General features: G+C 38.6%; 1 protein-coding gene across 7 annotated transcripts in view; it reads right to left on the bottom strand.

Moving 5' to 3' along the window:
• PPP2R2C (protein phosphatase 2 regulatory subunit Bgamma) overlaps positions 1-13,701 on the bottom strand; it is a 202,826-nt gene that overhangs the window by 46,126 nt on the left and 142,999 nt on the right. For all 7 annotated transcript variants that reach the window (XM_062636346.1, XM_062636348.1, XM_062636349.1 and 4 more), the window contains 4 exons: positions 12,285-12,382; positions 11,525-11,690; positions 7,077-7,189; positions 4,773-4,950 (listed from right to left, as the gene is read on the bottom strand). In XM_062636346.1, coding sequence (XP_062492330.1) covers positions 4,773-4,950; positions 7,077-7,189; positions 11,525-11,690; positions 12,285-12,382 — 555 coding nt within the window. The remainder of the gene's footprint in view (positions 1-4,772; positions 4,951-7,076; positions 7,190-11,524; positions 11,691-12,284; positions 12,383-13,701) is intronic.

The following is a 13,701-nucleotide window of genomic DNA, read 5'->3' as shown; positions in this document are numbered from 1 at the left end:
GTATATGACCTATGTTCAGGGGTGCAGTGGACTGCCACTGACTTGGTCTCCATCAGTGCACCGTGAGGGGTGGGATTTTTATCTATTTCTTTTCTTTTTTGTTGTTGTTTACTTCTCAACTAGTAATTTCCCCAAGATATGATGCCTAATGATCTGACTATCCATGATATGCTTCAAATACCGGAATACATTACACTGTACGAAGGCCCTACGGTGATTTGCTAATTAGCTTAACCCTTATGGGACATAGAAGAAAGAAATTTTTATTAAAACAGGATAACCCTGGACTATATTGATCTGACTGAGAAATGAGTATTTTAGTCAAGATGAGTCTCAAGATGAGTACATGCTGGAAATGGTGATGCTGTTTCCATAGCAATGCCATGACAGCCTCTGGAGTGAAATAGTGTGCTACCAGGAAATGAAGGGAGTTCAAGTGCTATGAGCTACATAGTTCTGTGAGCAATCCAAATACATTCTCATAAAGAATATTTAGTACAGCTAGATTGTCCAAAGATTGCTGCTGATGTGAAGTAAATCTTACCAGTATGCTTCCAGCAGTCCTGTTTTCTCATTCACTACACGCAAGATGACCTACCTAAAGGCTTAAGCTATGGGCAACACTAAGTCTTTTCAGACCGAACATTAACAAATACGGTAACCTTTACCTCACTTCTTTTCCAGTGAAGAATATAATCCATAATTAAGGACTTCAACTCATTCTCTGCAACACAACCAAACACATTAAACCTTTTAGCAAAGAAAAGCCTCATATGTGCTCATTATTTACCAGCTGACCTTCTTTCCCCCTTCCTTTTCTCTCACATCACCCTGCCCAAATGATACTGAGTAAATCTGCTTGCAAGTGGGAAGCAATGTAGAGAAGTCTTGCATATTCCTCATGAAAATTCACACAGCCATAGCATAAAACTCACTTGTCTGTTTTTCACCCCAGTTACTGTTTATGCTAATATGAAAGCAAACCAGGAAACCACTAATTGTTTTTTATTTGCCTAAGGCTTTACCCAAGGCAAGTATTCTGGTCAAACTCTGCAGAGCTGATTTCAAATGTTTTCAAAAGAAGACAGCATGAAAGTAAAATCTGCATTACTTTGTCTTTTTGTCTTCAAAGAAATGAACAATTTTCAGTGATTTGTAAAACTGCTAAAATAATGATTATATCCCAACTGTTCCCAAATCAAATTCGACAAGACAAAGTACTTTACTTGAAAAACACCCTAACATACCACTGCTATTCCATTCTTTCTCCAGCCTTTCCTATGCAATTTGTAAAGATGTTCAAACATGAGCTGAATGTCCAGAAACTCTACCACTGTGTTTGTTGTTTGTGTCATTGTCACAACCAGCCTCTTGGGTAAACAGATTGCAGTTCATTATATGTAGCAGTGCTGCCTCTGAGGGAAAATAGAAAGACAAATACACATCACTGCCAGATCCCTTATTAACAAACACCACTTCATCCCAAAATGGTTTATATTTATTGTTTTAAACATGTATTTCAAGGAATAAAGCCTTGCATGTAAACCAGCAAATGCTTCATTTCCATATTGCATCTATCAAAAAGATGTGAAGCAAGCATTTTCAGAACTGTCTGAGCCTCCTCCTGCCTGTCCCCTTAAGCTGCAGAAGGCACCAAGCCCAGCAACATTCATTTATAATTGAAACTGCTTGCTTGGCAGAAATTTTTCATCTTGGTGTGTCATAATTGCAACCAGGACACCCAATGTCTTTACCAGAAGCTCATCTACTTCCAGGAGAGTTTTATTTACCTGGGTATTCTATAGGACAGAAATGCAGTTTCCTTATGGGACAGATATTGAAATCTAGTGGAAAACATGCCCCTGCAATTTTTTCAAGGACTTATATGACTCTATATGGATGAAAAGATACTTGTGGAAAGACTGATGCAAGTTTAACTGCTCATTCCCTTCATCCAGTTACTTCAGTCTCCCAGTTAATTCCCCAATATGAGCAATATTCTGTAACCACTTCATATTCTCTTGGAACACCTAACTCTGTTTATCACCTATATTCTGTTTATCAAAGGATTAAGTAAAAGTAATCTGCCTGATGATCTGTTTGGACAACTGAGTACAGATAGAGTACAGATATTGTCTGAAACAGAAGTGGATACCACCTACTTAACTCAGTCTACTCCCTTGAGTACATAACGGGTACATAATGGTATTCAGCCACAAAAGTCAATGTGCTGCTACCACGGCCAACTTAGCAAGCATTGTTTGCCCCTAGCACTGATCATCCCTGACTTAGGTGTTCTCCTATCACCTGAACTCTCTTATCACAGTCCTCCCAGATGTCCATTCATGTGTATCTAAAAGAAGCAGCAATATCTGATGCCAATCCAGGATAGAAATCCAGTTATTCTGAAGTTATCCATGTAAGTATCCCAAAACCATTGTCTCAGATACAGGAAAAGAATCCTACCCTAAAACTCAGAAATACCCTTTTAATCTCCCCTTCATCACCACTCATACTAAGAAATTGAGTGTGCCACTATAAAAAGCATGTTTTAAGAGTTAAATCAATGATTTAGTCAGAAACTCTAAAACACTTTTTATCAGTAAATATTTGATGATCACAGTGTGCTAATGCTTGAAGCAGATCACAGTGGAACATGCAGGAGTAGAAACAGTAACAGCCTACACAGTTATTCAGTCTCAAATAATTTTGCTACCCATGCTGTTCCATCAAGACATACATATGGTAGGAGCTATGATCGTAAAACTAAGTCTGTTTTTCAGCTCTTTCCTAGTGTATTGCTAGAATTGGAAACATCCTTGGAGACCAAGTGCTTCTGAAGCCTGCATACAAGTGTTTTCATAAGAAAGGCAAATGAAATGTTAATCTGGTCTATGAAATTTATAGTTTTCAGAAGCGATTTCTCCCTCAATTTTTCCATCCTCAAAATAGTAGACACATTCATCTATCTACCAGCATCTTAACTTTCTGTCCTGAACCCAGGATAAACTGATCAACATATATAGAGGGTGTGAAGATAAAAACCTCTGCATAAATGCCAAGGATTATTTTATACTACCATAATCACAATATTTTGTACTGATTGCTCAAATGCTCCCATAGTTAGCCTTTTATTTTCAAGGATTTATACACATTTGGGGTTTAAAGATTAATTTGGGTATGGTATTTGTCAGAAAGCTCTCAGCACGGCAAATGACAATAAAAACTCATGTTGTCCTCATGAACTGTAATAACGGTTTGATTTTTTAAAACTCATCAGAGGCGTTTCCCCTGGCAATCCATATTTTATAAAACAGCTTTTAACACAAAAGGGAGGGCCAAAAGCAAAGGCTTATCTTGCATAAATATTTTGGAATGTGATCTGGTATCACATACAGACATACAGAGATTGCTGTGCTTGGTCTGACTCACTGTTCTGCTTTAGAAGAGGAAGATACACAGTAGAGGAGAAGACAGTAATTATGCATAAAAGTGCCCAGGACAGAGACAAGACTGGAAGGTGAAGCTACCGTGAGGAGGATACTGTCAGGAGCCATGCTGCTGCTCCCTACAGGCATGCTGGCAAACCATTTCCCCAGTCTGTGCTCTCTTACTAAAGAATGGAAGTACAGTTGCTTGGGTATTGAAGGCAGACATAGTTGGACTTTGAAGAACCCCATATAAATTCATCCTTTATGAGCAGTCATATCAAAGAGGGTACCACTCAGCTTGCCTATCTAGACAGGTAGAAAGGCAGAAAAAGAACATGAATGTGGAACCAAACTGAGGAGATATTCCCTAAAATCCCGAGTAAAGGCACTGACACTTGACCTTGCAAAGGTAGTTTAAGGACATTAAGAGTTGTTTGATTTAATGAAAATGTTCCCTGGGACACTAACAAAGCATGGGTTAAGCTCCACAGATGATACAGCCTATGAAGGAATAAATGAAAACAACCACCAGAGACAGGGAGCACACCCCATCACACTGGAGCTATCTTTTAGGAATCTTCCCCTGGCAGGACAACTTCATTTTGATGTCTAATAGTCCCTCATACAAATCTACCGAGAAATATTCTTCCAACTCCTTTTGAAACAGCTAAAAAGTAACAACCAAAGGAACACAACAATCTGAGCTGTCCCCATAACCTGTTTCTCTTCTTTCTGGTCCCTTAATATTCTGCAAAACACAGAGGACTGCTTTTCTTGGCTACATTTTCTTTTGCTTCTCCCCCAGGCTACCCTGGTGCAATGCAAGGGGCAGACTCACCGATGACTGGAACAATCCCACAAGACAGATTTCAGGATGATGCCAGCACTTGATACAGCAATAACTGCATTAATCACAGACACAGCAACTCACACAGAGCAGCTGAGCCATACCTCCAAACTGTGCTCATATCAGGCATTAGGTTCTGGGGAGCAGGATGATAGAGAACAGGGGGTATAAGTCAGAGTAAGGACTGACCTTGCAGCAAAACAAGGTGGAGTAGATTAGTGTGAAATATCTTCAGGAACAACAGTACAATCTTCTAGTCAGTTGAATAGTAACCATTCAGCTGGCATCAGTTTCCTATTTACCTGTCATTAATCAACTACAAGACTGTTATTTTTCACATAAAATTCCTTGATTTTTGCAACCTCTTAGCTTTCTCATGGCACCTGAGCATTTTCTGTTACAAATACTGCACGGATTCTGATACGTAAAGGTATATTTTAAAAACTGCAGAAAAATACTACCCCCAATGAGCAAGGAACCACAATAAAGGATACTGAAGCTCCTATCTGTGATTGCTAAATGCCAGAGGTTAATCCTGAGATCATCTGCTGACATGTATGTCTCACAGTCACTGTTGACGGATATTGAGTTGACATGATAGGTGTGACCATTAGCAAAGATTCTCCGGGGAGTGACTTCTACCATCAGATCCATAGGTTTCAACACAGGCACCTGCCAAAAAAATTGAAACACAAACCAGAAAAGGAGTGAGATTGTAAGTAATTTTTTGCTAAGATAATGAGAGCTTCAATGGTGAGCAAGCATTCAAAAACTGTGACATTAAAAAGCTTCTTCACAGTGTATGCACACTGAATTTCTCTGTGGAAAGAGTGCTGGGCAAGACCATCCCTGCCAAGGAGAAAGGGAGAGACAGGAGAGCCATGGAAAGCCAGGCAGAGCAATGGGAAGCCTGGACCGTGGGAAGGGAGGCACTGGCAGCTGCCACACAACAGCCCTGTCTCACAGCAGGAGCTATTCACTCACACAGGTGGGAGGCTCTGGCTTGGACAAGCAGTAAAGTCGTAGTATGTTGCTTCTGCTAAAGAGTTTGCTGTTAGCTGTAAATCACCTAGAGCATTTCTGTTGGTACTTGATGTCTCTTTCTCAGGAAAGCGGTGTAAAGGTTATAATCTCACCAAAGCATAATAATGAAGCCTTGGATTACAAAACCAACAACTGAATTGACACACTGTACATAAACACTCCTGGAAAAAAAGAAGACCACAGACTATCACTCATCATTGTACCCTCATTATTTCCCTCTGTCTCACTGCAATATCTTGCTTCAGTAACTAGAAACTGTCAATTTATTACTTATCAGTAAAGCAGTAAACACTGTAAGGCTGTAGTCCATGATTGAGACTATATGATGTTGCTGAACATGCAACAGAAACAACCTATCATGTATCAGTCCACAAGATAGTTTAAAGAGGAACACAGAGAAGTTAAAGCTTTTAGTTTAGCTTGCCACTAAAGGAACAAAACAATGATTCCCTCAGCCTTTGAATTCTCAGACTATAAGCAATCTGGACAGATAAATATTTCATCAATGTAGTCATCTTTACACTTTGGAGGCTTTTTTTCACAATGGACAATACTGGCTAGTATTGGAGATGGGGTTTAGTTGTTTGGTTTTAATAATAAAGAAATACTAGCATTTATACAATGTAGCCTTTCAGTTCTAACCTTTAGCTAATTTCTTCGCCAAAACACCTGAGTGAATTCAGCCATTAAAGTCCAAGAGAAAATAAGCTATTACATTATCATGGGGGTGTTGGTCTCTTCTGCCAAGTAACAAACAATAGGACAAGAAGGAATGGTCACAAGTTGCACCAGGTGAAGTTTAGGTTGGCTATTAGGAAAAATCACTTCACTTGGCAGCATTGGATCAGGCTGCCCAGAATAGTGGTGGAGTCATCATCCCTGGCGGCATTTAAAAGATGTGGCACTCAGGAACATGGTTCAGAGTTGAATCTGGCAGTATTAGGTTTACAGCTGGACTCAAAGACCTCAAAGGTCTTTGGCAACCAAAATAATTCTATGATCATATACACTTACATGAGTTCCATGACTGCATCTGAGAATGCATGAAGGGAGATTTAGATCAGATATTAGGAAAAAAATCTTCACTATGAGGGTGCTGAGGTGCTGGCACAGGGTGCCCAGAGAAGCTGTGGCTGCCCCATCCCTGGCAGTGTTCAAGGCCAGGTTAGACAGGGTTTGGAGCAACCTGGTCTAGTGGAAGGTGTCCCTGCCCATGGCAGAGGGCTGGAACTAAATTACCTTTAAGGTCATTCCCAACCCAAACCATCCTATGATTCTATGATCTGTTCAGCAATGCGGAACCGCATGTTCATTGGAGTACAGACTACTGCAAACCTCAAATAGGAGAAAATTCCTTTATACTACTGAAATAAGGATGTGACTGAAATTTGGGGTACTGCCTTTAATTCATTTGCTCTGAATGAGGCAAGAATACTGTTTAAGATTAATTACAGGTAATGCTTCCAGCACACCAGGCTGAAGAATCTTGTGTGAAAGTACATTAATTCATGCTGAGAGAATATTGTCAGGAAGAATAAAACTGACAAACTCTCTACATGTATTTGTTTTAGTCATGATACCATAAAGCGTTTGTGACCTGAAAGTGTGCAACAGATTCAAGATCAGTCAGCTAAAACTTCAATGAGAATAATTACATACTAGCATTAAGTACATATTTAAATCTTTTACTCAGCACCTATGACTGCCACGTTTGTACAGAAACAACTGGATTTGGGGCAAAGACAGCAGCTTACCTGCAGTGATGTTACTGTAGAAAGATCTTTAAGTTTCCCTTCTTCATCTTTTAAGTTGTACCCCTCTGGTCTCTTGTCTCTTTCAGTAATTTTCCATAATTTGATTGTTTTATCTTCAAAAGAAAAGAAAAACAACTGTCAGCATAGGAATTCTGAATGCGGTTACTCACCTTTCACATGTATTCCCTAAAGCAGATTCTGCACCTTAGTTTAGACAAGTCCTGTGCTAAAGTCTGGATCACTTAGTTTTGCACATCCAGAAAATGTTGCCAACAGAAAAAATACACATAGAGCACATTCTATACCTTCAAACTGAGTCAGAGGCTCCTGGCAGCTGACAGACCACGTAGAGCAAAAGCCATTCATGTATCCAACTTGGCAGTTTACAGGTGAAACAGACAAAAACCTCTCAGTGCTCACTCCTGAAGCTCAGACTGACAATTTGACTGCACGGAAATAATCTTGATATTAAAGCCAGTTTGCCAGGTTACTTATGAACAGCATGAGAAGAGCACGGAGTAGACAGACAAACCACAGATACCTGCCTAGCCTGTTGTGGGAATGGGCAGTGATAAATTGGGGTAACATCAGGAGCTCCAGCAAATGAAAGGTTGTGTGAAAATGAGACATTTCTCCCTCCTAAGGGAAAGCACTTGAGAACTGAAGGAAAAAAAAACAAACTGAGAGAACTGCATTGTAAGGGTAAGGAAGAGAAGTTGGGAGAAAAATACACTACTCTTACATGGAATGGAATTAAATCTAAACTCTCCCTTTTTCATGATGGGTGAAACATAGTATTAGGATGCCTCTACTTAGCAAAGAGCCTGTGAAGCCGACAAAAAGAAGTTTTAAACATTTCAGATGGAGTTTGTCCTTGGTTTTGTAGTAGCTGAAATGCAGATCTCCCTAACGTTGATCGTCCAGTCCCCTCTGGACATGCACCCAAGCTGCCAACCCTAACACTCCCTAGACTGAAAAAATCAATGCCAAGTCTTGTAATGAAAAAAATGTCTCCCAAACTTCCAATGGTTGTTTAAGTCATCTGCTCATGGGGTAGCCAAAACCCTTCCAAAGCTTCTGCACTTCAGTTGCCACCACAGCCTTCATTAGCCTCAGTTTCTTCATCAGGTCTGGTTTCATCCCACTTTCTTTCTTTTCCCCTCTTTACCCAAGTACACAGCAGAGAATAATTATTTTTCCAGTGTAGCTGATCCAAATGCTTCTTTCAAATGCTAATACAAATCATTTTAAAGGCAGGACATATGAATACATGAACCGCTTTGCACTTCTATGGCAACTTTAACTTTGACCTTTTTCTGTTTCAAAATCAATCCCTCTGGTACTCTGAAGGCTTTCACTATTATGCACCTACTAACAATATCAATACGTTAATTTTCAAGCAACAAAAACATTACAATTGATCAATCTACAGAACAAGAGATCAGTTCAATCCACAACTAAAACGCTCCATTTAAACATTCAATACGTTCCATTTGTATCAGTCATTTTAATTAATGGATAAAAACACATATCGGCTGGCATTTTGGGGGACTTTTGTTACATGTAAACAGTGTATTCCTGTTTATCTATTCTAAAATGTATAAATACAGCAATTGTAAGATTAATTATAAGAAAAAACACATTGTTGGACTTAACTGCTATTGATAAACCCTTCCCTTTCCTGAGTGAGAACTGTTTCATTAGTGATTGAAGGTATTGCATGCGTTGGTTTTCTTGTCTTTCATCTGCTTCTGCACTTTAAATACTCCCTAGAAATTCTGAGCATGCTTATATTTTGCAAAATATAGAACCATCTCTAAGGTTCAGTATTCATTGAGTCTCAAGGGTGTTGTGAAGTTTAAATTAATTAATGTCTGGTAAGGAGTCTCAAATCCTCAGACGAAATAATCTATACAGGCCAAATTCTGATCTACCCCATGTAGCTCACACTGAAAGTGGCCCAAATATATTCTGTGACAAAAGATACCAACGAATCCTAATAATTTATTATTATACTATAAAATCAGTTCAGTTTACAGTGCAAACCAGAAATTTGCTAGCTGCAAGCAGTGCAAATCCACAGTGGGATTTGAAACCTACCGTGGTTTCTTTCTGTTGCAATCAAAGCTTAGCTGTTGACTTGCTGGTATTGCACAAACTGGAAAGAAACCAAAATCTCCTCTGAGAGAGGTGACCTGTACAGAAACAGCCTCAGCAAAAGTTCTCCTTTTAGAAGGAAGGACAGATTTCGGCAGGTGAAGACCTGTCAACTCTCCTACAATGAGGATGAGATTTAGATGGACTCTCCCCTCATGTTCCCTAACAGGTTGTGCCTATTCCAGCAAATGTCCACCTGTGTCAGCAGGAAGAAAAGATGCTGCTTCACAGTTCTCATTTTTCTGACCAAAACTGTGCTTAAGATCCTAAACTACAGGAGAGCAAAATATCAGGAATTGCATTAAAATATAAAGCTCTGAAATTAGTAAATATAAACCAGTACTGAAGATATTTCTACAACCTGTCCAATATTAGCATGTGTGATGGCAATGCCTTCATTCTCTACAAGTTAAGGAAAATACTATTATCCTTTTTTATAGGCATGGAATTGATATACATTGCCAACGACTTCTCAGGGGTATTCTGTGAGACATCAAGGAATTCAGCATGGGCCTGCTGTATCCTAAATTTAAAGCTATCTTTAAGAGTATACCAAGAGGAGAATCTTCAGACTTCAACCCTGCTGTGCCAGGAAGATAGGAATCCTCCTTGGCACACAAAAATGTTTTGTGATTCAAACCCAAATCCAAGACTCCGCCAGTGGCACCACTTCTGTTTTCCTCACCATAAAGACGTCTGCTGGGATGCTTCAGAATTAAGAAAGGGAAAAAACAAAGACCAAAGTATTTTGCAAGGCTTGCACAGTGTTGGCTGCAACTTGATTAAGCCATAGCAACACTAAGAGTGATTATTTCTTCGTTTATCTCTTCCTGTATTTCTCAGTTTCCAAAACCAAACTTTAAAATTAAAAGGGAGATGTTTACTTTTAATAATCTGCACTATTACAGGGGTAACGGGTTCAAACTTAAACAGGGGGAGTTTAGCTTTGATATAAGGAGGAAGTTCTTTACTTTAAGGGTGGTGAGGCACTGGAATGGGTTGCCCAAGGAAGTTGTGAATGCTCCATCCCTGGTGGTGCTCTAGGCCAGGTTGGACAAAGCCTTGGGTGACATGGTTTAGTGTGAGGTGTCCCTGCCCATGGCAGGGGGGTTGGAACTGGATGATCTTAAGGTCCTTTCCAACCCTAACTATTCTATGATTCTATTAATTTTGTATCCTGCACTTGTAATAAGATGTTCTTAAAGTTGTCATAAGTAGAACAGATATTTTGACCAAGAAAAATGTGCAGCAGTAAACTCCCAAACTTTGTAAGTAGATGACTAATCTTTCAAATCACGTAGCTATAATAGATATGTTTCATTTCAAATATTGCAACAGTGTCCCCTGAAAGTCCAAAGACAACTTGAAGTTAAAGTTTCCTTTAACAAGTCCGTTAACGAAAACAGAATACAAAACATAAAATTATTTACTAATTATTAATGTAAATATTAGTTATTACTACAAATTTTAACTGGAAGCAATCATTTTGCTCTACAGCATCAATTCACAAAGTGAGATTACACTACTTCTATACCAGCAATTTTGAATTATGCTCAAACTTCACAAGAAAAAGACTTTTCTGTTAAAAATTATATCCAACATTTAAAATTTAAAATATTATTTTCATCAGCAATGATAAAGGTTGTGGGTGTCAATATGTTCAAAATGTTTCCTAACTCACACCTGAACAGGTTGGCCTCCATTCAGTTTCTTCCCGCTATGCTACATCTGCATATCCCCTCTCAGCAATACTACTGCATTTTTTAATCACTAAGCCTTAAGCATGCTAGAAAGATGAGTCAGGATCAATATCCTGGCATTATTACTACAGCCTTCCAAAGACTTGTGTAACTCCTTAGAACTCAACCATTCTAATGATAATGAATGAAAAGAAAAAGAAATTAATCCCTTATCTACATTCATTTCCACATCTACGAAGAATAACAGTTATGACAAATGCAGCAGACAAAACACTAAATCCCCTGTGAAACATAGCTGCTGAGTAAGGCAATGCCCTTGTCACAAAATGTACTTCAGGACAGCACTGCATGTTAGTAACAAAAATTGATAGTTCACTGAATGTTCACTATGGATAATCACTAGGAAAAACCCTATGGCTATGAATAAAATACATAAATAACAGATATAAGAGTCAATATGACAGTCTTGGCAAACTCTGTAAGAGAGAATTACTAAACCACTAGATTAAAATGAACAAATATATGCAGTCAGGACTAAAATGCACAAAAGCAAATAGGCTGATATGTCCTACATTCTTTCATCTATCTTACCGTTTGTTGATAAAAGTGAGTGAGCTGCATTTTGCTGTGGTAACCACTTGATCTTGTTTATTTTTTCTTCTATCTCCAAGCTCTTCAAATAATCAAATTCAGGTTCATGGCTCTGGAAAGTGCTGTAAACATTGTACTCCCCCTGATTGTAAGGCTCATTTTTACTCTGCAGAGAATAAAAACAACAAAAACATATGGTTTATGATGGCAATACATCTCCATCTCTTAGGAAAGGTGCATAGGCAGCCCTATAAATATAAAAATATTAAAAGTTTAATTTAATCTCTCATCCAAAAAGTGATATTGACAGATTTGTGTCTACAGAAATGAAATTGCCTCTAAGTATTGAAGCAACATTTAATAAAAGGCAGCATATTTGAAGAAACTTCAATTATTTAGAAAAGCTTTCTACAAGAGATACTGAAAATGTGAAACATAAAGATATCACAGCAAAGGCATTGTTTTAAATGGAATGGCTCCATCAAACAGGCAAAAGCTATTCAAATGATGTAGAAGTAAAACAAAATCAACCTTCTTTGTTCTTAGCTTAGAATTTTAGAGCTTTAATGCAGTGTTTGTTTGGATCAACAAACTTCCAAGTAAAATATCCTTACCCACATTCACTTCCTCTCCAAAGTGGTGACATTCTGTCTTACTGAATCTTGAGATCATAAACAGGTCTGTTAGCTAGATCCAATCAAAGTATTAAAAATAAAGCCAGGTTTTAGCAAGTTAAGGACTACATTGGTAGCTCACATACCTCAGGTTCCCTTTGGAATATAACAACCCGACCCCCCTTGTCACCAGTAGCCAGCAGTTCTCCAGTGTGGTTGAACTCAACTGTAGAAATAATATCAGCTGTAAGGAAAAAGAAAATAAAAAAGGCAAATTTTAGATAGCAACACAAAGCCATTAGAAATATCAAGCACTCCACAAAAATGCAACAAATGAGGGCCTTGAAGGGATACATTCAATAAATTCAACAGAAAGTCACTAATGCAAACAGGCTGCATGCCATGAGAATCTGAGGTTGCTGCACAGTGAAACAAGTGCAAACATAACGATGCAAATTTGTGTTTCCAGCACATCTGCAGTTTGGGAGTGGAGAAGATCTCTGGAGAGGTTATGTTTCAATAAGAGCGATTTCAGCCTGCTACAGAGCTTTTCTTCAGTACTGGCAATAGCAACAGCATTGGCCTCCTGCTATTTCCTCTAGCAAAGACCAACATAATGTCTCAGTCCTGTTGCATGTATTATTTATACTTCACCCTTTACAAAGGTTTTAATGTAACTTCCTAGCACGTTTTCTCAAGTATGTGTTTGAGCTAGGAGTGCAAAAGTAAAGGAGATGCAGTCCATCCTACCACAGAGGAATAAAAGCAAAATCAGAACTGCTCACTGTGCAATGCTGGCAAGAGCCCATTCAAATCATGGTTTGGTAAATCATTTCAGCCCCATGAAAATGTGCCATCAGAAGATAAAAAGATGCCAGTGTCTTCTTTTATTAATTTCCAATATCTCCCTTTCCCCAAGCAATTGCATCAGCTTAAACAAGAAACCTCATCAAAACCTCAGGCCAGTTTTGAGTACAAATTACTACACATCAGGATGAGAAGGAAGAGACTGTAGAAGCAAAAGAACTGGTTCTTCTGTTTGTATGACAGTAAATGCTAGAATCATAATCTACAGTTAATCCTACAGTATTAGCAAAATTTGAATTAAAATGCCTAGTGCAACAGTAAATTAAGAAGCCATCATATATACAATCACGGACAAATTCAGGGTATTACTCAGAGACTGCATGTACGAATCCTCTATGATGATCAGCATCCACTCATTAGGAACGTGGGCCAGATTTTTAGAAGCATCAGTAGCTAGCAGCTCCCCTTTAGGCATGAAATGCTGTGGTTTTCAAACACGTTCATCATCCATCAGTTTATACTGAGAACAATGAGCCAACAGTGGGATAAGCTCTTTTGAAAAACTAGCCCTAAATGAGTTCACTAAATTTCAAAGGAATTGAAATAACAAGTGGATGTACCATTTACTTGCTACATTTTATGAATTGAAAACATCTGTTCCCATTATTCTTTTAATAAACTTGCATTTGAGTGTGAGAAAGATTCTGTTGCCAGTAGCTCTCATCAGCAACACAGCCATCCAAAACCAGATTCTTA

This window comes from Pezoporus occidentalis, unplaced genomic scaffold (genome assembly GCF_034315485.1).
Source record: "Pezoporus occidentalis ecotype Australia unplaced genomic scaffold, CSIRO_AGI_Poc_V1 ctg48, whole genome shotgun sequence".
Lineage (NCBI taxonomy): Eukaryota > Metazoa > Chordata > Aves > Psittaciformes > Psittacidae > Pezoporus > Pezoporus occidentalis.
Note: the sequence above shows the minus strand (reverse complement) of the source record. Positions and strands in the feature narration are given on the sequence as shown.